We start from the raw sequence: 20,950 nt of genomic DNA, 5'->3' as shown, positions 1-20,950 counted from the left end.
ATTTTATGAATTCATAATGTGGAATAGACGAGGAATGACTATTTCCAAATATATAACCTTAGGAACGTCTATTCCTATCTTATCCCATGTTCCATATTATACTAAATTACACAAGATTTTGCATGATTATTTTTAACCAAATTACTATATTACTGAATGGTTTTTAGTATGGTCACATATTATTCCAGTCTATTCTATTATTGGGAATAGATATTTTGCAAACCAAACACAACCTAGGTAATTAAAGTAGAAGGGAGGACCTATATTTCAGCAGAAGCCAGAGCAGTACAATAGCTTGAACAAAAGTTCCTCCGGAAATTATCAAAGTAATTGACAAGAGACTTGACGTAAGTCGACCAGCTACCAGCGAGCACTGACACAAGTTCCAAATTCAATCACAGATTAAAAATGCTATTTCCCAGCCATGGTCCCACAAAGTAGGGTCTTGAGAAGGATAATCTAGGTGTTAAACAATAATAAGAACTTTAAATTTAAGTACCCTGGAAAATACATCAATTACAGTATGTAAGTTGAAGGCTAGCTTAGAAAAAAAATAAAATCAATCTCTGTACAACCAGAATGCACTACTCACAAGAACAAGACCAGCAAAAAGAAGGTACGTAAAATAATTACAACCAATGTCACTCCCTTCTTGTGGAAAACAAAGGTGAACATATAATCAAGGAAGAAGTGGTAACTTTTTTTTTTTTTTTTTCAAATTGTTCCTTTCTCTTCAAAAGGACTGGTGAAGAAGAATGTTGACTACATCAGTTCTTTTACATTTTACATCCACAAGATTGAAAAGAGATGAAAAACAAATGCCCCTTTTAAAATTGCATTTAGGTCCACCAGAATACAGGGTTTGCACGCTACTCAATTAAACAGAAAAAATCAACAGTAAAAACTAGCTCTTTCTATTTTTTTTTGTACTTACCAATGCATCAAAAGCCCCATACACTGCCATTGCACCACCCACACCAGACTCGCCGAGGGCTGGATCAACAACATACTTGGTGAACTCAGCCCTAAAATTGATCAGACACTTAAGCTTGATAAAGAAAACAGAAGGGGAAAACAAGCAGGAAATTCACAGAGTTCCTTTTGCAATAAGAAAGTTGAGAACTCACCAAACAAAAGCTTGTTGTAAGCCTGAATACGCAATTAGGGGAATGATCAATAGCATCCGTATGTCAAACAAGGGAGTGATGATTGAGTTCGACAAAGAAATCATACGAGTGTATAAACTACCAGAAGAATCAGGCTGTCCTTCCTCTCCCTTACGATCCCTTTTACGTAAGAAGCACATGAGGATTGTACCTAAGGTCATACTACAAAGAAACACGATGAATAATAAAGTTGTGCCACTAGCACTTCCCCCCTGCAATAATATAAAGCAAACAAATCACAAGAATCCATCTAAAGAACATCAAACATTTCAAACTCAGAAGCAGGAAAATGGTGTATATACTATATACTAGACCATATGACAATTAAAAGCACCTTAATTATATGGTTTCCGTGTAACCATTTCCTTGTTTTGAGCTGTTAAAAGAAAGCTTAGGTAGGATCTCTCTTAATGATTAAGAAGAATCACTTCTTGACTTTAAGTTCAGAAGTAGCAAGGACATTTTTCACACGCTTGCAAGCAAAAATCCTTATATTGTTACAATAGTACAAATACTATACTCTTGGACAGCAATATTAATAATAATAACATTAGCAACACAATTTCACATAAATGTTTGCCCCAACAAGCACAACCTGGGCACCAAAACAGACTAGGATAGAATTTTGAAATACTGTTTCAAAAATATGCACAAAAAACTTCTATAAGCTTGATGCAACAAATAACTGAATTTATGTTCATTTTCATCCCGTCTCTTAAATTAAAGGACTTACAAAGCTTACCAAAAGAAATTTTCCAGAACTCCTATTAGAGATGAACATGTGGGGAAAATTTCTTTGTTACAAGTGGATTTGTTGCCTCGGAACATTGCTAGCCATTGTCAGCACCAAAAACACCATTAAAGTTCCCTTTTTTTTTTTTTCTTTTTTTAAAGTAACGAAAGGGTCTGATTTCTGTTGAATGGATGGAGTAGCAAGTTATTTTTCACTATTTGAAAAGGAGGTGTGAAGCTGAAGTTGTTTTCTGCTTTATTAGGGTCTTTTTTATCCACTGAGTTGTTTCCCCCGCAAGCAGTAAAAACTAAAAGAATAAAAAAAAAGCTCTTCTCCCCCCCTCCCCCGGGATCATTTTTTAAGGGTCATTCCATTAAACAAACAAGTAATAAATTTCTTTTCTTTTGCAAAGCAGCAATAAATTTTTTGTACACTTAGGGGCAGTTTCACTGTCAAAAATTATGAAAAACAAAAACCAAAAATGAAAACTAAAAACCAAACAAAACCTTAACATTGAAAACCAACAATCTCTTTCATTAATATTTATAAAACTAAAACAAATTAAAAACCTTGACTAAATACTCATTGTTTTACCTGAAAAAAAAAACTAAAAATGTATTTAAAATAATAAAATATCAAAAATACAAATTAAAAAAACACATCAACAACAAAGCAAGACTTAAGTCCCATTAATTAATGACTGGCCCCACAGACCAACACGTGTCATTTTCAATGTGTTTTGTCCTTACTCACACACTTCCTGAGAAAACTTTCCAGAAGTTCACCCATCTCAAGATTACTCCAAATCAAGCACGCTTAATCATGGAGTTCTTATGAGAAAGGTCCTGAAAGAAAAATGCACCTTGTTGTCTTAAGTTCCATTAGGTGGGGTCGGCTACATGAATTATTTTCCGCCAATTTATGCGATTATGGACAATTTCCTTTGACAAAATCAGAATTATTGAATTCTGACTCACTATCTCATTCCAAGTTATTTTAAGTCTACCCCTACCCCTTCTACTGTCCCTCACATTAACAATACAAACTAAAAACGTATTTTAACAAAAATAGAAATTATTATAATTATTTTATTTAATTAATATATTTCAAAACTAAACTTTTAGTGCCACAATAGCAATCTTATTGTATATGACAAATAAAAAACAATAAAAATATTTTCTAAAATTCACATGATCACTTTACTTTATTTTTAATTTAAACATTATGCATAAAATGAATGATTTAATCTACAAAAGTTTTTGCAAAAGGTATGAGAATCAAATAGCAAAGGGAATACAAAAGGCAATACGAGGCTCCAAAACAAGAGCAAACAAAACTACAGAAAAGCAACACAACAAAACAACAAGAAGGCAAAGCAGCAGCAGCTACCGACTGAGGAAGCAGCGGAATACAAAGTTAGCTTTTGATATTTAAGTATTGCAGCAAAAGGTTTGCCAAAATAGCTGACTATCATAGTGTATTTGGAATCATTTCTGTTTTTTGTTCTCGTTTCCGTACAATGAAAAAATTGGTTCTAAAGTGCATTTGTTTACATTGCTAGTTTTCTATTTCCATTGTTGGTTTTCAGCTATTTTCCAAGAAAAAAAAAATCGAAACAAGGGTCTATTTGGTATCATTGCTGTTTTTTTTTTTTTGTTTCTGTTTCTCTACAATGAAAAAACATATTTTAAAAACGGGTCTGTTTCTATGGTCAATTTTTTGTTTCTATTGCCTGTTTTCAGCTATTTGCCAAAAAATTTGAATACTAGATTTTATGATTTTCAGTTATTTTGGCAACTTGTTACCAAAAATTTTAATATCCAGAAATAGTTTTTTTGGATTAAGTTATTCATTTTATACACTTTTAAATTAAAATAAAAATAATGATGATATGAATTTAAATATTGATTTAAAAAATATACATAAATTTCAAAAAATAATAAAGCTAATTACAAAATACTTTTACTATTTTTTAATTGTCATGTGCAATAAAATTTTTATTTTAAAGTAAAATTTTAAAGTAGAACAATTCAGTAAAATAATTATAATAAAACTTATTTTTATTATAGTAATTTTTTTAATGCGTATTATTTGTAATTTTATTATTTTAATCACATTTTTATAATATTTTAATTTAAATATGAAAAAGAGCATTTTTAATTAAATTTTTAATTTGTATTAGCTTTATAAATGTTAACCAAATAGGTTGCTAGTTTCTAGTTTCTAGTTTTTAGTTTCTGTTTCCGATTTTTGGTTTTCATTTCTCTAATTTTTTCTAGTGATACCAAATGACCCCTAAATTTTATGAGTTTCAGTCGTTTTGGCAATATGTTGCAAAAATGCTTTAATATATAATTAACTTTTGCGGATTAAATCATTCATTTTTTACATAATTTTAATTAAATTAAAATTAAATGACCATGTGGATTTAAATATATTTAAATAAAAATAATCATAAATTTTTTAATTTTTTTTTTTAAATAAAAGATGTTTAAAAATATTTCAACTAGTTTTTAATTGTTATGTACAATAAGATTGTTATGATAAAGCGAATATTTTTCATAATAAATTTTTATTTTTATTATAATATTTTTAATGTATTATTTTTTGTATTTTTATTATTTAATCATGTTTTTAATGGTTATTTGATTCAAGTACAAAAAATGAACATTTGTTTAGTCGATTTTTATAATTTGTTTTAGTTTTAGAAATATTAACCAAACAAGTTATTGGTTCTAATTTTTCGTTTTTGTTTTACTTTTCAGTTTTCATTTCTTGTTTTCGTTTTCATAATTTCTATCAATGATATCAAACAACCCCACAAAAACTGGTTTTATTTTTTATTTTTTGAAAATAGCTAAAAATCGATAATAGAAAAATCAAAACATAAATAAATTTATTGTTATAATTTGCTTTTTCACTGCAAAATCGAAAACAAAACAGAAAAGATACAAAATAGACCCTAAATATAACTGCCAGCATATAACTAGATCTCATCTTTAGATTAATCGACACTACTGTTGATTTTAGAACCGCTCCCACCCTTCCCCAAAAAAAGTGAAAAGAAGAACAAAATAGAAAAGATTAATTTTTTTTAGTTAAACAAAGAATTATATTAATTAAGAAAGAAAAGACAAAAGATGCACAGAAAAGGAAGAGGCATCTGTAAGGGAATAAACAAACACGCAGAAATTCCCAGAACACAAAACCTATTAGAAACAAGATAGAAACAAGCACACATGCCAAATAAAAATCACACCCACACACAAGACAATATTTACGTGGTTCGGCAATTTTGCCTACACCAATGGAGTTGCAGGGATTTCACTATTATCAGGGAAGTATACAGAGTGCAGCAATTACAGTTTCTCTCTCTCAACAAGGAAGAAACAATGTGCACACACCCTAAACACCAAAGCGACACCTTTGGATCGTGCACACAAGACCTCACAACACTCTCCACACTGCTGCACACTTCTACGCCGCTCACTGCACATAGTCGAACATTAGAAATATATATCTTAGGGTTTACAATATCCGAACTTTCAAAATGGGAAAGTTTTGCCAAAATCTCGCGCAGAAGATCATTGCCATTGACCTAGTCGCACCCCTATTCCCCATGGTCACGACGTGGTCGAGCCTCGCAGGAAATCAGGAATCTTGAACTTCAGCATCCCCAACCTAGTCGCACCATTAAGTCTTGCTGGTCGAGATGATGGTCGAGCCTCTCAGGATCTTGTGCTTCAAGATATCTCATAATCTCGACTTGGTCGCCCTTCAGGGTCTTCTTGGTCGAGCACTTGGGTGAGACTCGGTATTTCTGGCTAGGCCTGGGCCACTCCATGGATTAAAAATATCTAGGCTCCATAAAGCCCAACAGAATCCTCCATTAATCAAAGAAAATAAAATAACAAACAAAATAAAATGAACAACCATGGCCAAAGACAACTAATGAAGAGTAGGATCTCTAGACCCTTTTGCAAATCAATCAAAGGCATTCCTCTATAAAAAAAAAAGCATGTACTAAACCCCAAAGGGATACCAAGAACACCACCCTACACCATGAAAGTTCAATAAGAATAGCAAAACCACTGCAAATCCTAGCATTGTGCTCCAACCATATGCACCCGATTACTACAATATTTCTTCAAAAAATGAAACAATAAGAATAGCCAAACCACTGAAAATCCTAGCATTGTGCTTCAACCAAATGCACCCAATTATTAAAAACATTTCTTCACAAAATCATCTTTTCATCCTGAACCTCCTCTTACCAAAAAATCCACCTAAAGAAAGAGAAAAGGAGGTGGGGGGCGCCCCCCGGGGGGGCGGGGGGGGGGGCGAACGTACTTCCTAGAAATGACAAACACTTCATTCCATCATATCATCAACAAAAAGAAACGGTGCAAGAACATATAAGAAGCTGTCTCCCACTCTTACAGAAAAACCCAAACACATCAAGATATAGAACTTCGTTTAGCCTCTGTGAAGGAGCATTGGTATATATTCTTTAAAAGCCGCAATCTATATAAAAGCCTTAATTTTGGATGGAATATTGGAACCTTAGATCTCCAACTAAAAGAATGAAAATGGTAAGGCCCAACATTGAGAAAATGCATCAAATAAGCAAAACAAGATTTAAGAGTAAAATTCCCAATGGAATCTAGAACCTAACACCTCCCTAAAGAAAAATGAACGAAATCAAGAACATTGAACAACACAATAAGATCATTAGTCCACCTAAGGTTTCAACTTCTACCAAAATAAGAATTCCAAGAAGACAAATTACCTTAAGGGGGCACTTGGTTTGCAGCATCTTTCAACAATCCCAAGAATGTGATGCCCATGGCATCTCATTGCCATGGGGTGCATTGGAATCTAATGTCGCGGGAAATTTAATGTTTTTGGTAATAAAAGATTCAAAAAATACATGGGCATCCCATTCCCAAACTCCCCCATGATAAGTTTCATGGAAATCCCATTCCCATGGGAATCCTACCTTTAGGACTAAATTGCCCTCTCAGCCTCTCCATTTTTACTAGTTGGACACATCAATGCCACAATGATACAATATTATTACATGCTATTATTATTTAAAATAATAAATTATTAATAAAAATGAAAGCATTAGTTATAATTATTATTATGATGGTTAAAATTTGGAGACCATATTGTCCCCAATTATTTTGATTAATTTAATATTAAGCATTGATTTCTTTTCTAATTTATGCTTGTTGGAAATTTTTAGGAAATGGATGTAATTAGGTACAATTCTTAGTAGGTTTATAAGTTGAAAATATAATTATTCTTTATTTGATGTTTATACACAAGTCAAGGGTGTAATAGCCGCGTCCTTGGAATGCATGCTAGAACACGTCGAAGCAAACCACAAGATGGGCATCCTATATATATTCCTAGGAGTTTTATAGCATGGGCCAAATAAAAATATTTCCATGAGGGAATCATCCCATTCCTATATATAAGATTCCCAAGAATGTCATTCAATGAAATATTTCTTATGCCATGCCTCGTAAGTAAGGGAGAAATCAAAACTAGGATCATCATTGTTGAAATTTTGATTAAATGAATAACCTAACTTGAAGATAGGTCTTTCCCTCTATTTATAATACAAATCAAACACATTCTAATGACCATAATTCCCTTACTAACTCTCATTAATTAACATACTTAATAATATACTAGAAGACTAAAATAACCTTTAACACTCCCCCTCAAGTTGGAGCATAAATATCATATGCTCCTAGCTTGGTACAAATAAATTTAACACAAGCACCTCCCAAAGCTTTGGTAAACAAATCAACAAGTTGCATATCAAACTCCACATAAGTGGAAGTAATGAGCTTCTGCACAAGTTTCTCCAAAACAAAATGGCAATCAACTTCAATGTGTTTTGTTTGCTCATTAAAGACAGGGTTGGAGGCACTATGAGGAGTAGCTTGATTATCACACATTCTAGACAGAATCACCCTGACGATCCAGCTCCCGCAGAAAATCGCATTTCAATAAAATGGTTGCAGAATCGTACCTAAATTGGTGGAATCATGGAATCGGAATCATGAGTAGAATGGTAACGATTCTACGATTCTGCCTGGAATGGGTCTTTTCCCTCTTTGGGCTTGAATTTTAAGGCCTAATATGTGTTTTTATTGTAAAAGAGGGCCCAAAGCTTTTACATTAAGCCCAAAATCTTGAAATCTAGGGCAAAATAGCTCCCAGCAACTCTGTTCGATAGCTTCGGTGTTCAATTCTTTGATTAGCAGCAAGGCAGCAACCAGCAAACCCTTTGAGCACTCTTGTCTCTCTCTGACTCTCCTCTACTCTAGTTGACTACTCCGATAAGGTTGTACTAGTCCTGTTCCTGTTCGATGTGCAGTTCAGCACTCACCAATAGCTCTGTTTGACAGCTGAGGTGTTCGAAACTTTGATCGGCAGCAAGGCAGCAACCAGCAAACCCTTCGAACACTCTTGTCTCTCTCTGACTCTCCTCTACTCTAGTCGACTACTCCTGTAAGGCTTCAATGTGCAGTTCAGCACTCGATAGTTGACTCTTCTTTTGGCACTAAGTTCTGATTGTTCTTTGGTAGTCAACTCCTTTCTTCAGTCCTCTTCTCTTTATCGAACACCTCAGCAGCCAGCAGAGTCAGCACTCTTCTCTCTATCGACTCCTTTCTTCCTCTTCTTTTTGCGGCTGTAATTATTAAGCTTATAGTCTTAAGAATTATTATAAAATTTCATATATATTTATTTTAAATATTTTTCTTACATTAAAAGTAGAATCTTACGATTCTCGATCCAATTCTACGATCCGATCTTGCAGACCCCTCCAACAATCCTACGTAGAATTCCGATTCTAACAACCTTGGCTGAGAAGTGGAAAACCCAATTTTCTCAACATGTTCTTCAACCAAACAAGTTCACAAGTAGTGTGAGTCATAGCTCTATACTCTGATTCAACACTTGACTTGGCCATCGTAGTTTGTTTCTTACTCTTCCAAGAAACCAAATTACCACCAACCATGATATAGTACCTAGTTGTGGATCTTCGGTAGGAAGGCAACCCAGCCCAATCTGCATCTGTGTATCCCAGAATATAAGTGTGACCTTGATCTTGATATAAAAGACCTTTCCCAAGTGCTCCTTTGAGATATCTGAAGACATGAATTACTGCATCCTAGTGACTTGCCCTCGGAGAATCCAAAAATTGACTCACAACACTTGTTGCAAAAGATGTGTCCGATTGAGTGACTATAAGATAATTCAACTTTCCAACAAGTCTTGGGTATCATCCAAATATTAGGCAACAAATCACCCATATTTGGCACTAACATGCTGTTATGATCCATTGGTGTATCAACTAGTTTGGATCCCCATAATCCAATTTCATCCAAAAGATCAAAAACATACTTCCTTTATGACAAAACAATTCCTATACGAGATCTAAATACCTCTCCAAGAAGTATTTCAATGGTCCCAAATCATTGGTCTGAAACTTAGTCTATAGAAAAAGTTTGAGACTCTGAATACTTTTATCATCATCACCAGTAATAGCAACATCATCCACATACATAACGAGGATCCTACCCAGTGAAGTATAACAATAAAACACTAAGTAATCCACTACACACCGTCAAAGACAAAACTCAAGTACTACAACATTGAATCGACCAAACCAAGCTCTGGGAGACTGTTTTAAACCACATAGTGCCTTCTTGAGCCAACACACTAAGCCAGACCCCTCTTGAGCAACAAACATAGGTGGTTGCTCCATATAGACCTCCTCCTCAAGATCACCATGCAAGAAAGCAGTCTTCACATCTAATTGACGCAGAGGCTAGTGACAAGTGTAACCAAGGAGATGAGCATACATATTGATGTGAGTTTCGCAACCAGAGAAAAAGTGTCAGAATAATCCAAACCATAGACCTGAGTATACCCCTTAGCAACAAGACTTTCCTTCATACGAGCCACAAAACTATCAGGGTTGACATTCACAGTGTATGCCCAGTGGCAACCAAACACAAAGTTGTCAAAAGGAAGAGATACCTAGTCCTAAGTACCATTGTCTTGTAAAGCATTCATCTCTTCAACACTTGAATACTTCGGCATCTACAATCTGATCCTCACATTTGTGCAAGTCATTAGCATCAGACTTTCCGCTTATTTGCTAAGCAACCTAGCTACGATAACCTCCGTACCTTTGGTTGTGTATTTTTTGTTCATTTTCCTCCTCATGAGCGACATAAATTATCTGCTTAATCTGTTCGATGTGCACTCTTGGGATATAATTTGTCAAAAGGGATTTTCTAGCTATGATCCTACATTACATCATACACGCATTTCTAGGAATGTTATTTTCTTTGAAAATCAACATTTCTTTCCTGTGTCCTCTGTACCCTCCTCTTCTACTGTGACTCTCCCCTCCTTCGAGGAGCAGTTCTCGGGTCCTCATCAAGTCGGTTCTCTTTTTAAACTAGGTATTGTGTATACGCGACGCTCCTACCCATAGTCTCTTCCGGTAGCTCATCTAATATCTTATCCTACCATGCTCCAGATTCAGTCAGTTGCAGCACCTCCAGAGCCTTTGCTACGTCGCTCTTCTCGAGTGTCTGTACCCCTAGATAGGTATGGGTTTCCCTCTTCAAGTTCTGTCAATTTTGTTTCAGCTTTTACTGTTGTATTTTCCAATTTAGATATTCCTATATCCTACTCACACACTACCAAGCATAATTGTTGGCGACAAGCTATGCAGGAAGAAATTGCCACTCTAGAGGCCAATCACACCTGGGACATTGAGCCTTGTCCTCCCACCATTGTTCCTCTGGGTTGTAAATGGGTTTACTCAGTCAAGGTCTAATCTGATGGAAGTCTGAATCATTACAAAGCTCGCCTTGTTGCACTTGGGAATAATCAGGGATATGGTGTCAATTATAAAGAGACCTTTGCTCCTGTAGCTAAGATGACTACTGTTCGTACGATTCTGGCTATTGCTGCTTCCAGTGATTGGCCACTACATCAAATGGATGTCAAGAATGCTTTTCTTCACGAGGATCTTAAAGAGTGTATTTATATGAAGCCAACCCCGGGCTTATTTCCCTCTCCGACTTCACTTGTGTGTAAGCTTCGTTGCTCTCTTTATGGTCTCAAATAAGCTCCGAGGGCCTAGTTTGATATATTCCACACCACTTTATTACAATTTTCATTCAAGCAAAGCAAGTATGAGACTTCATTGTTTCTTTGGAAATCAAACATGGGTATTGTTGTTCTTTTGGTTTATGTTGATGATATTGTGATTACTTGTTTCGATTATGCTTTACTTGTTCAACTCAAGACTCATCTCTCAGAGTCCTTTCATATGAAAGATCTTGGGTCTCTCACATATTTTCTTGGTCTTGAGGTGAATCGTAGTCCCTCGGGTATTTCACACAATCAACAAAAGTATGCTAGTGGTAGTCACATCTAGCCTTCAAAAGGGTACTTCTATTGATACTCCCATGGAATTAAACGTCAAGCTTCGCAAAGAGGTGGATGACTTACTTGCTGATCCAAGTTTATACCGGAAGTTGGTGGGTAGTCTATCTCACCATTACAAGACTAGACATTTCTTTTGCTGTACAGTGAGTCAACCAGTTTCTTCAGACTCCTCGTCATCTTCATTTGGCTGTTGTCCGTAGGATCATAAGCTATGTTCAGAGCACTTATGCCCATGGTTTATTCTTCCCTGCAGGAAATTCTACTCGCCTTGCTGCTTATAGCAATGCTGATTAGGCTAGTTGTGCGGATACACATCGCTCCACCACTGGTTGGTGTGTGTTCTTAGGTGATGCATTGATTTATTGGAAGAATAAGAAGCAAGACAAAGTTTCTAAGTGATCGACGGAATCTGAATACCAGGTGATGTCTCTTGCTTGTTCTAAAATTATTTGGCTTCAAGGTTTGCTTGCTAAGCTAAATTTTTTTGAAACCAATCCTACACCTCTACACGCCGATAATACGAGTGTTATCCATATCATAGCCAATCCTATCTTTCATAAGCACACAAAGCATATTGAAGTCGATTGTCACTCTATCCGTGAAGCATTTGAAGCTCGTGTTATCACTCTTCCACACATTTCTACTGAATTACAAATTGTAGATATCTTCACCAAGGCTTTCACTCGTCATCGACATAGCTTCCTAAGTAGCAAATTGATGTTTGTTGATCAACCCGCATCAATTTGAGTGGGGCTGTCAATGGAACAGCAAACAGAAAAACAAAAGATTTCTTTCCTTACTTCAGCCCCACAATCATTTCCTTATTTTTCAATTCATTATTTTGTACAATTAGCATATATTTAGTTTATATGTATAGGGCTAGAATCATGCTAAACCTTATTTACTTTCCATGTATAGCATTCTTGTAAAGTCTATATAATATAAAAAACTGAAGGCCAATTAATCCGGCCATTCATACAATACTTTGACACAAACTCCCTTCTTTTCTAAAACCCACTGAAACACTTCCCTAGGTATTCTATCATATGTTTTCTCTAAGTCGATAAAAACCATATGCAATTCCCACTTCTTTTCCCTGAACTTTTTCATTAACCTTCTTGGAAGATAAATAGCTTGTTTTTTCAATCTCCCAAGTATAAAACCAAATTGATTCCCTCACACCCTTTTTCTATTCTTATTCTTTTGCTCAATCATCCTTTCCCACAATTTCATCGCATAACTCATAAGTTTAATTCCGCAACAGTTATTATAGTTTTTAATATCACCTTTATTTTTGTATATAGGTGTTGAATCCGAGCATTGAGGACCCATTTCGAGTTGCCAACATTCGGTGACCGTTTTTAAATCAAGTTAGAGTACCAAATCATTGATACATCCAATTTGTCCTTTTTTATCTTTGAAAACGGAGCTGTCACTTTATTTTATTTTTGAAAAGAAAAAATAAAAAAATAAATAAAATAAATAAAATAAAAATAAAAATAAAGTCTTTTGAAGAGATTAGATTCGAGAGAACAATTGTGCCTAAGGAAGGTAACACTTTAAATCCCTGTTCTTGAGAATTTAAAGGGTTAGCACCCCAAAACACCCATTCCGTTGAATGGTGCCACGCTTACCTTGTGTGTATGTATGTGTGTACATCCCATTTGAAATGATTTTTGAAAGAACTAACCCTTGAAAAGGCTTTCATAGGATTTATGAAAATCCTATTACTTTGAAGCCAAATCAAAAACAAAACAAATAATACAAAAAACACGCACAACATACATATGCCTACTGAACAAGTAAGAAATGCAAGGCGATTTGAGCTTTTTGTTTGTTGTGGCTGAATCTACAAAGTACATTGCCCACATATCGTCAAAAGAGGAATCAATCCATCAGTAGTTCAAAAACAATTTGACTTTTGAAAAAGATTTCAGACAACATAAGTTTCAAGATTTTTGGTTTCTTTGGGAGGAAAACCATAAAACCTGACTTGAAATCTCTCATTTTGCCTTAAAAAAAAAAGGCTTTTTAATCAATTCAACAAGCTCATCATGAATGGTTCATTAAAAAGATAAATTTTCTAAAAGATAAGTTTTGGTTTACTTTGAAGGAAAACCATAAAAATCATTTGAAAAGTGTGGATTTTTGGAAGGAGAACCACAACCTCACCTAATCGTCAGTAAAAAGATTGGAGAACACTCAAACACTTCTTCATGGATGCATGACCCTGAATGCTTTGAAAAAGTGTAGATTTTTGGAAGGAAAACCATATACCCGCCTTGACCGTCGTTCAAAAAGATTAGGGAACACCCAAATGCCTCTTCATGGATGTATAACCCCAAATGATTTGAAAACTTTTGCAAAGACATTGATATTTTTGAGAAAACACGTGCAAATCCATTGGTTGTCGATGAAAAAGGTTAAGTTTTGTAGAGAAACCATGAAAACTCTAAAGAAAAAATCCTCCAACATCAATCACAAGTACTTTACCATGTGTAGAGACATTAAAAAACTTGAAATCCCAAGGAAAATAAACATTTTTGGGATTTGGCGGTTAACCACATGCAGGGGCTGGTCGACCGCCTGTAGCCAACGGCTACATTTTCAAAAGAAGAAGAGGTCAATTGACTGCCTAGTGTGGTCAGTCAATAGCCTGAAGAAGAAATTCAATACACATGCATGATTTTGACATTCTAACATGCAATCATGAAAGAAACATGTCCTATGATTCCTAACATGCAACTTTGACATAAAAAAAAATAGCGAAATTATGAAGAGCTTCATAATATTCATAGAGTAACACATGCTTCAACATGTCAAAATCAATCATATGCATGGAAATGAATAAAGTAAAGGATTTGACTCTGACCTTTTTTAAGAAGAACCCTCCATAGAACAAATGGAAGACCCTTCACTTCGAATTACACCCCCAAAGTCTCCTTCAACGGAAAAGAAGTGTGATTTCTCTTCTCTCTCTTCTTCAAGTGAAAATCCTTTTAAAACTCACATACTCTTGAAAACCTTTACTTTGCCCCCATTTCGACAGGCCTTAAAATCTCCTCGAGAAATTCCTTTTGTAGACCTTCAACAGAGGGAGGGAAAACCATTTTCAAATTTGAATTTCAAAATTTGAATTTGAAAATAACTACCAAAAACTGCCAATAATCGCCAATCATTAACTGCCTATGTTAGAGGTTAACATGTGACATTGTTGGGACACATGGTTCGTTCAAAAGCTCTAGCCAATCACACTGAGACAACTCAAAAAATTCAAATTTGTTGTAGGCCGGTCAACCACCTTGAGGGACCGGTCAACCACCTGCAAGATGGGTGCAACGACTAGATATAGAGGGAGGCCCAGTCGACCGCCAAGTGAAAATTAGGGCTTTTCTCTTTATTTTTCTTGAATTTTTGCATCTTCATTTAGGTCAAAGTTTGTTTAGGTCAAAGTTTGTTTGGTCAAAATTTGACTATCGACAATAGGTATTAACATGCTTTTCTCCATTCCTCCAACATTTTCTTGGTTTTTGTAATAGTGTTGAATAGATCAGTTAACCATATACTTCCTTTATCCCCTAGAAATTTCCAAGATTTAATCAAAATGTTATTTTGTCCTACGGATTTCCCACTTTTCATCTTCTTTTAGAATTCATCTTAACTTCAGTAACTCTAATTTTGCGAATTAATCTCAAGTCTTTAATCTTTTCCTCTTGTTACTTCTAGGTGTACCCTTTCAACTCATTTTCATAACAACTTATTAAAGTATCTTCGCCACCTCTCTTTTATGTCTTCTTTCTTAACCAAGACATTACCATTCTCATCCTTTATACATTTTACATTACCTAAATCCTTGCAGTCTCTTTCTCTAGCTCTAGCCAATTCGTTAATGTCTATTTCCCTCTCTTTTGTCTCCATGTTGTGTCGTTAAACCTTCACCTAGGATAACTTTACAATCCTTTGATGGTCTTCCTTTTTAGTTTAAAAAAAAAAATTATTTTGACTTTTATTTTGTCCACTAATAGTTTACTAAGTGTTCTTATCTTTTCTAACAGCAAGTGTTCATTATAGCACAATTGTATGACATGGCAAAATCTAAAATCATACCAGCAGACTCATTTATCTCCATACCCATGGCCTCCATGTATCCTCTCATATCCTTTATTGTCCTTTCCTATGTAGCCATTCAAATCCGCTCCTAAGAATGTTTTCTCATACTCTAGTAATCTCTTGTATAATATTGTCAACATCCTCCTAAATTTGTCTTTTATGGTTTTCTATTAATCCTGGTTGGAAAGCATACGCACTATGCACTAATGACATTTATTATCTATTGACCTATAAATATCTTGATTTTTATGATCCTATCTCCTATTCTTTTTATATCTAACATATTATCCTTTAGGTCTTTGTCTACAATGATTCCCAACCCATTTTTATGTTATTCTTTCCAGTACAAAGTTAAATCCTGATTTTCCGATTTCTTTAGATTTTTCCCCTACCCACTATGTCTCTTGGAGGCAGATTACATTAATTTTTCTTTTTGTAATAACTATAATAGCTTTTATTTTTATTGTAATATTTTTAATTTGTATTCTTTCTGTATTTTTATTATTTAAACATATTTTTAATTTTTATAGCATAAAAATGAGCATTTGTTCAATTAAGTTTTAAGTTTATTTTAGTTTCAAAAACAAGTCGCTAGTTTTCATTTTTTTAGTTTTTGTTTCTAATTTTTAGTTTCAATTCCTCGTATTCATTTTATAATTTTTGACAATTATGCCAAACAACCCCTTAATTAATCATCAAAATTTCCTTATTCTTACATAATAAGCCCATATTTATAGGAAACTAAGAAATTCTAAAGACAAAACTATTTAAAATTACAAAATAATCCAAAACGATAAAAAATTACAACATAACCACAATGTAACTGATGTGTTCCTAAATATGCTTATTTAGTCCCCCATTTACCCGTGCAATGTTTCTATTAACTCTGTAATTGCCACTTCTTATTATTAATCAAAGTTATACATGGTATATTTGATGTTTCAGGAAATTAGAGCTTAAATCGAAGAATTACACAGTGCAAGGAGTTAATGCAATAATTGGGAAGCACAAGGCTCAACCAAGTGCAAATCACAGCTCGACTAGGTCTCCATGACCTTGATTCAGCTGCAGCAGAAGTTCCCTAATCGACCATGTGGTGCGACCAAGAAGTCACAAGGGGTGACCAGGTCGAGCTAGAAGATTCCAGAGTGCCAATTAATAGTAGTTTCACAGAGACCCTCGACCAGGGCACGACCAGGAGACCTTGGAAGTGCAACCTGGTCAACGATGCCATTAACTAAACATGACGAAATAACTGAAGATTTTCCAGACTATGTCGACCATGGCGCGTCGTGGTCGCGACGATAGTGCGATGAGCTGCCCCTGGCACAAGATGCTCGACGATGAAGGTTCCTAGGTAGAATTTGACCAGGGCACTGAAGGCATAACGAGTTTAGCATGGTCGACCGAGTCGCACCTTGGTAGTGCAACCAGGTCGACGCCGGTTGACCTCAAAAATCTGTTTTGTAATTTTGTTGCCGATTGTCTCCTGATTTGAATCTAGGTGCATGTAAACCCTAAGGGGTATTAATTTAAACTTCTAGGAGATAATAGGAGGCCTTCAAGCCATGTATTGATTTTTGTTTTGAGGATTGCAAAAGTTTTAACGTAGTTTCCGTTTTTACTATGTGGAGATTCTGAATTTCAATAAAAATAATGTTTACATTATTGTTTACCATCTTGTCTTTGCGTTTGATTGCATGCAAAATGACTAGCTAATTTCCCAGATTCTCCGGTTGTGATGAAACTCTAAGATAGATTCACAAAGCTAGGGTTTAGTTGATTGTTCATAATAGGGTGTGGTTGCATGATGTTATTTAGATTCTTCTTAATTAACTTTCATAATCAAAGTACTTATATTAGTGTGGACCAAGCCTAATCTATGTTCATACAACGGGATTAATAGAAAGGAATCCATGTTTGCTAGATAGGGTATACCTGGTTCTCCCGATTGTGCTCCGAACAATTGGTGCGCACCCGAATACGCTATACTACTCGAGCGGATTACTTGTCTTTATTTAAGGTTCATCCTATGCATTCGTATTAGGATGAACCGTTGAATCCCTATTATGGATAATTGACAAAACTTTAATTATTGCAAATTAACGGCTTAGGGTGGATTCATAACCGGGGAAATACTCTCCCATAGGAACTTTACATAAAGACTTTGTGCCCGTTTGAGTATAGTTGAATTAATTAATTTGCTTTCGTAGTTCTAAATAGAAAATCCAACATTCAATCTTTTCTTATTGTTTCTAGCGTCGTAAATTAGATCGACAGTGGTACACCATTGCATTGAGTCCCTGAGGATCGACACTCGACTTACTCACTGTTCTACCGAACTTGGGAGTAATTAGGGATTTATAAATTTTATCTTTGGTAGTTAAGGACCCAAACCTTGGCGAAGCTATCAGTAACTAAAGAATAATTGAATAAATAAATATTTTAAGCTACTATAAAACCTTTAGTTTCTTTAATATAAGACTTATAAAACTGTTCAAAAGGCGGAAAAAGCAGCCCTCTGTCATTAGCATCATTAATCTCAAGTTAGACAAATTAACTCCATGCATGGTAAAGAGATGTTTTAGAAATCCAAGTCATCCAAAATGTTCACGGCCCATTCCATCACCACCTAGTAACTCTTCATCTTACAAATAATCTACCAAGTGCCAACTAACAAGATGATCCCTGTTACTAACACCCACTTAAGCAGGAGTCTTAGCAAACACGAGTAACATAGATGAATAGAAGAAAGACAACTATGAACTACCATAACTCAACCCCCCTAGTTTAAAATAATCCCCCTCCACCCGTCTAATCTCTTAGAAAACTTTTCAACCACCCAATAGAAGGGTGTCCTCAAGCCATAAGGCTCCCTGCTTTGCAAAGGTAGAGGATGGTTGTCACAGTGTATGCAGCCTTACCCCTGCTTTTATATAAAGAGGTTGTTTCTTTGGACTCAAAATCATAACTAACTTGTCACAAATGAGCAACCTTATAATTGATCCAAGGCCCGCCCAATCTCAAAAATAAACAACCATGGGATAACCACCCAAAGGAACTCATAAATAAGTGGAAGGCCAATCCAAAATATCACCTCCACCCACCAAAGCATACAAAGAAAGAACATTAACAACAACAATCTCAATTTTTGACAAATTAATTTCCAAACAAGAAACCTTCTCAAAACTTTGCAAGATAATAATAACATTAGAGAAACTACCAACATCCACAAGCTAGAAAAAAATGGCATACTCTACAAAAAAGAAAATAAGAGAGAGAAACATCTCCATCCACCCTAAGTCCTCCCTTTACTAAGACTATATCCACCCCTTTACTTCTTATCCTACCACAACCAAGTTGAACTAAAAATGTGATAAAGGATGACCCTGCCTAACACCCTAAACACACACACACTCACCAAAAAATATAAAAAATTAAAAAAAATGAAACCAAGATTTGGGGTACCCATTAAAAATAAAAAATAAAACACAATAGATGAAAGGCAACCCTTAGTCCACTACGCCCACCTACACCCAAAACCCTTCTTTTTTAACGCCCCATCAAGAAACTTCAAACAAACTCAATCATAGGCCTTTTTGAGATCTAACTTCAAGAGAATCCCATGCCTACCTTTTCTTTTATACGACAATCCACTATCTCATTAGCTAACAAAACTACATCCAATATCTAACAACCTCCACTAAAAGCACTCTAGTTCAAGAGATTGTATTTGTATGGCCAGAAAAGTACATAGCATATTAAAAGAGCCTTGGCCAAAATCTTATAGGCGCTACTCAGTTACTAACGAAATTACTCAGCCTAAAATCCCTAGTTTTAATGGACATCTTTATTAGGAACTAGCATAATAAAAGTAGAATTTATGCTCCTCCTAACCACACCACCCACAAAACTTATCAAAGACTTTCATGAGACTATATTTCACCATATCCCCACAACCCTGAAATAGAGCCATTGCAATACTGTTGAAAGCTGAAATTTGTAAGAATAAAAAATTATAATACTTGGAGCAAGCCACAAGAATAAAGTTTTGCAATTCCATTCAATTAGGACTATTGCAGTCAAAATAGTATTCCATTTTGTGCTAAAATAAGAACAGAATCTGACTAAATGTACCCTCTTTCCCCATTTACTAACAGATAATTTCCTAATTGTGTGATTTCTCTTAAGAATACCCCTTTAGGAGTTACCTCTTAGGGGACCAATAAAGCATGATGAAGAGTGGCTTATACACATGATGGGTCTAATACTCAATGATTTAAGATTTTCATTATGTTGGCAGCCCATTTATGCATATCATTGCTTGAAGATTTCTTGGCATAACAAGTGGTCACTACACTTCAGTCCTTGTGATCACATACGCATGTGGGACTCTCATATTCAGCCATGTACATGGTAGAGTAAATGTTCTCACAGTTGCTCCACCTTGTTGAAGACCATTTGTTTGGACTCCCATGGTTTCAGCTCCTTGCCTATGGTTGAGTAGACTACTCTGGTCATAAACAGATTGTTAGAATGGTTTACATAGAGGGGGAATTGCAGACCCAAAAAAGAGAGGGCAAGATTCTTAAGAATATCTGCTTGTGAGTTATCCCATGTTGGGAAAGAGTATGAAGAAAGAATGACCTATAAACATGTATGGGCAAAAGACCCAATAGCTTAAGCTCTTGGGTCAAGTTGGGAGCCCCTGTATGTCAAGTTCAGTTGCGATGGACTCCTGAACATATCACTTTCAACTCATCTTTGCTAAACTTAGCCCACCATTTATATTCAACATGAACAAAATTTGTCAAAACGTAAAAATTCTGCCTCAAACTCCATTAATTCTAAAAATTTGATTTTATATACTTCTGTTTTTATAACACCTGTTTATATAGTTTTTTTGATATCTAATAGGAACATATATAAATTAACAACTTCTTTATTCCTTTCAGATGCTTTCATAAGCCTTTTTCTTCCAGATACCTTACAAGAATGCATAAGACATGCAAGAAGAAACTAAAGATAATGAGTTAATGAGAAGGTAGCACAATCAGAATGATGTGCTAAACAAGCCAAAGCTTGAAATTGCAAGAACACAACATACCGTTTCATCTCTCAACAGGGCAAGTGAGATGAGATTTCCAACGAGCTGTAAGAATTTAAGATGGAGATTAAAAAGATGGCATTACACATAGCAAACATCCACTCAGCAAATTACATTCTTCAATTAAAACTGGCACCTGGTGACTAGCAAACATTCCCCAAAATTCTCCATTGAAGTTGCCAATTACAGCTCCCTCATGTAAGTTGCAATCTATTGCATGACTATGTGCAGTGGACGTAAGATAGGTTCCCTAGTGCAACAAAAGGAAAAAAAAATAACGGAGAATTTACAGAGTTATAACCTTTAAAATTAGAATCAAAGAAGCAAAGACTCTCTAAAAGA

General features: G+C 35.1%; 1 protein-coding gene across 1 annotated transcript in view; it reads right to left on the bottom strand.

The window, feature by feature from the left end:
• Positions 1 to 20,950, bottom strand: part of LOC131159697 (UNC93-like protein 3) — a 29,490-nt gene that overhangs the window by 7,171 nt on the left and 1,369 nt on the right. The window contains exons 4-8 of the mRNA XM_058114806.1: positions 20,745 to 20,858; positions 20,609 to 20,653; positions 1,128 to 1,378; positions 935 to 1,025; positions 261 to 373 (exon numbers count right to left, since the gene is read on the bottom strand). Of these exons, the coding sequence (XP_057970789.1) occupies positions 261 to 373; positions 935 to 1,025; positions 1,128 to 1,378; positions 20,609 to 20,653; positions 20,745 to 20,858 (614 nt within the window). The remainder of the gene's footprint in view (positions 1 to 260; positions 374 to 934; positions 1,026 to 1,127; positions 1,379 to 20,608; positions 20,654 to 20,744; positions 20,859 to 20,950) is intronic.

This window comes from Malania oleifera, chromosome 7 (assembly GCF_029873635.1).
Source record: "Malania oleifera isolate guangnan ecotype guangnan chromosome 7, ASM2987363v1, whole genome shotgun sequence".
NCBI classification, from domain to species: domain Eukaryota; kingdom Viridiplantae; phylum Streptophyta; class Magnoliopsida; order Santalales; family Ximeniaceae; genus Malania; species Malania oleifera.
Note: the sequence above shows the minus strand (reverse complement) of the source record. Positions and strands in the feature narration are given on the sequence as shown.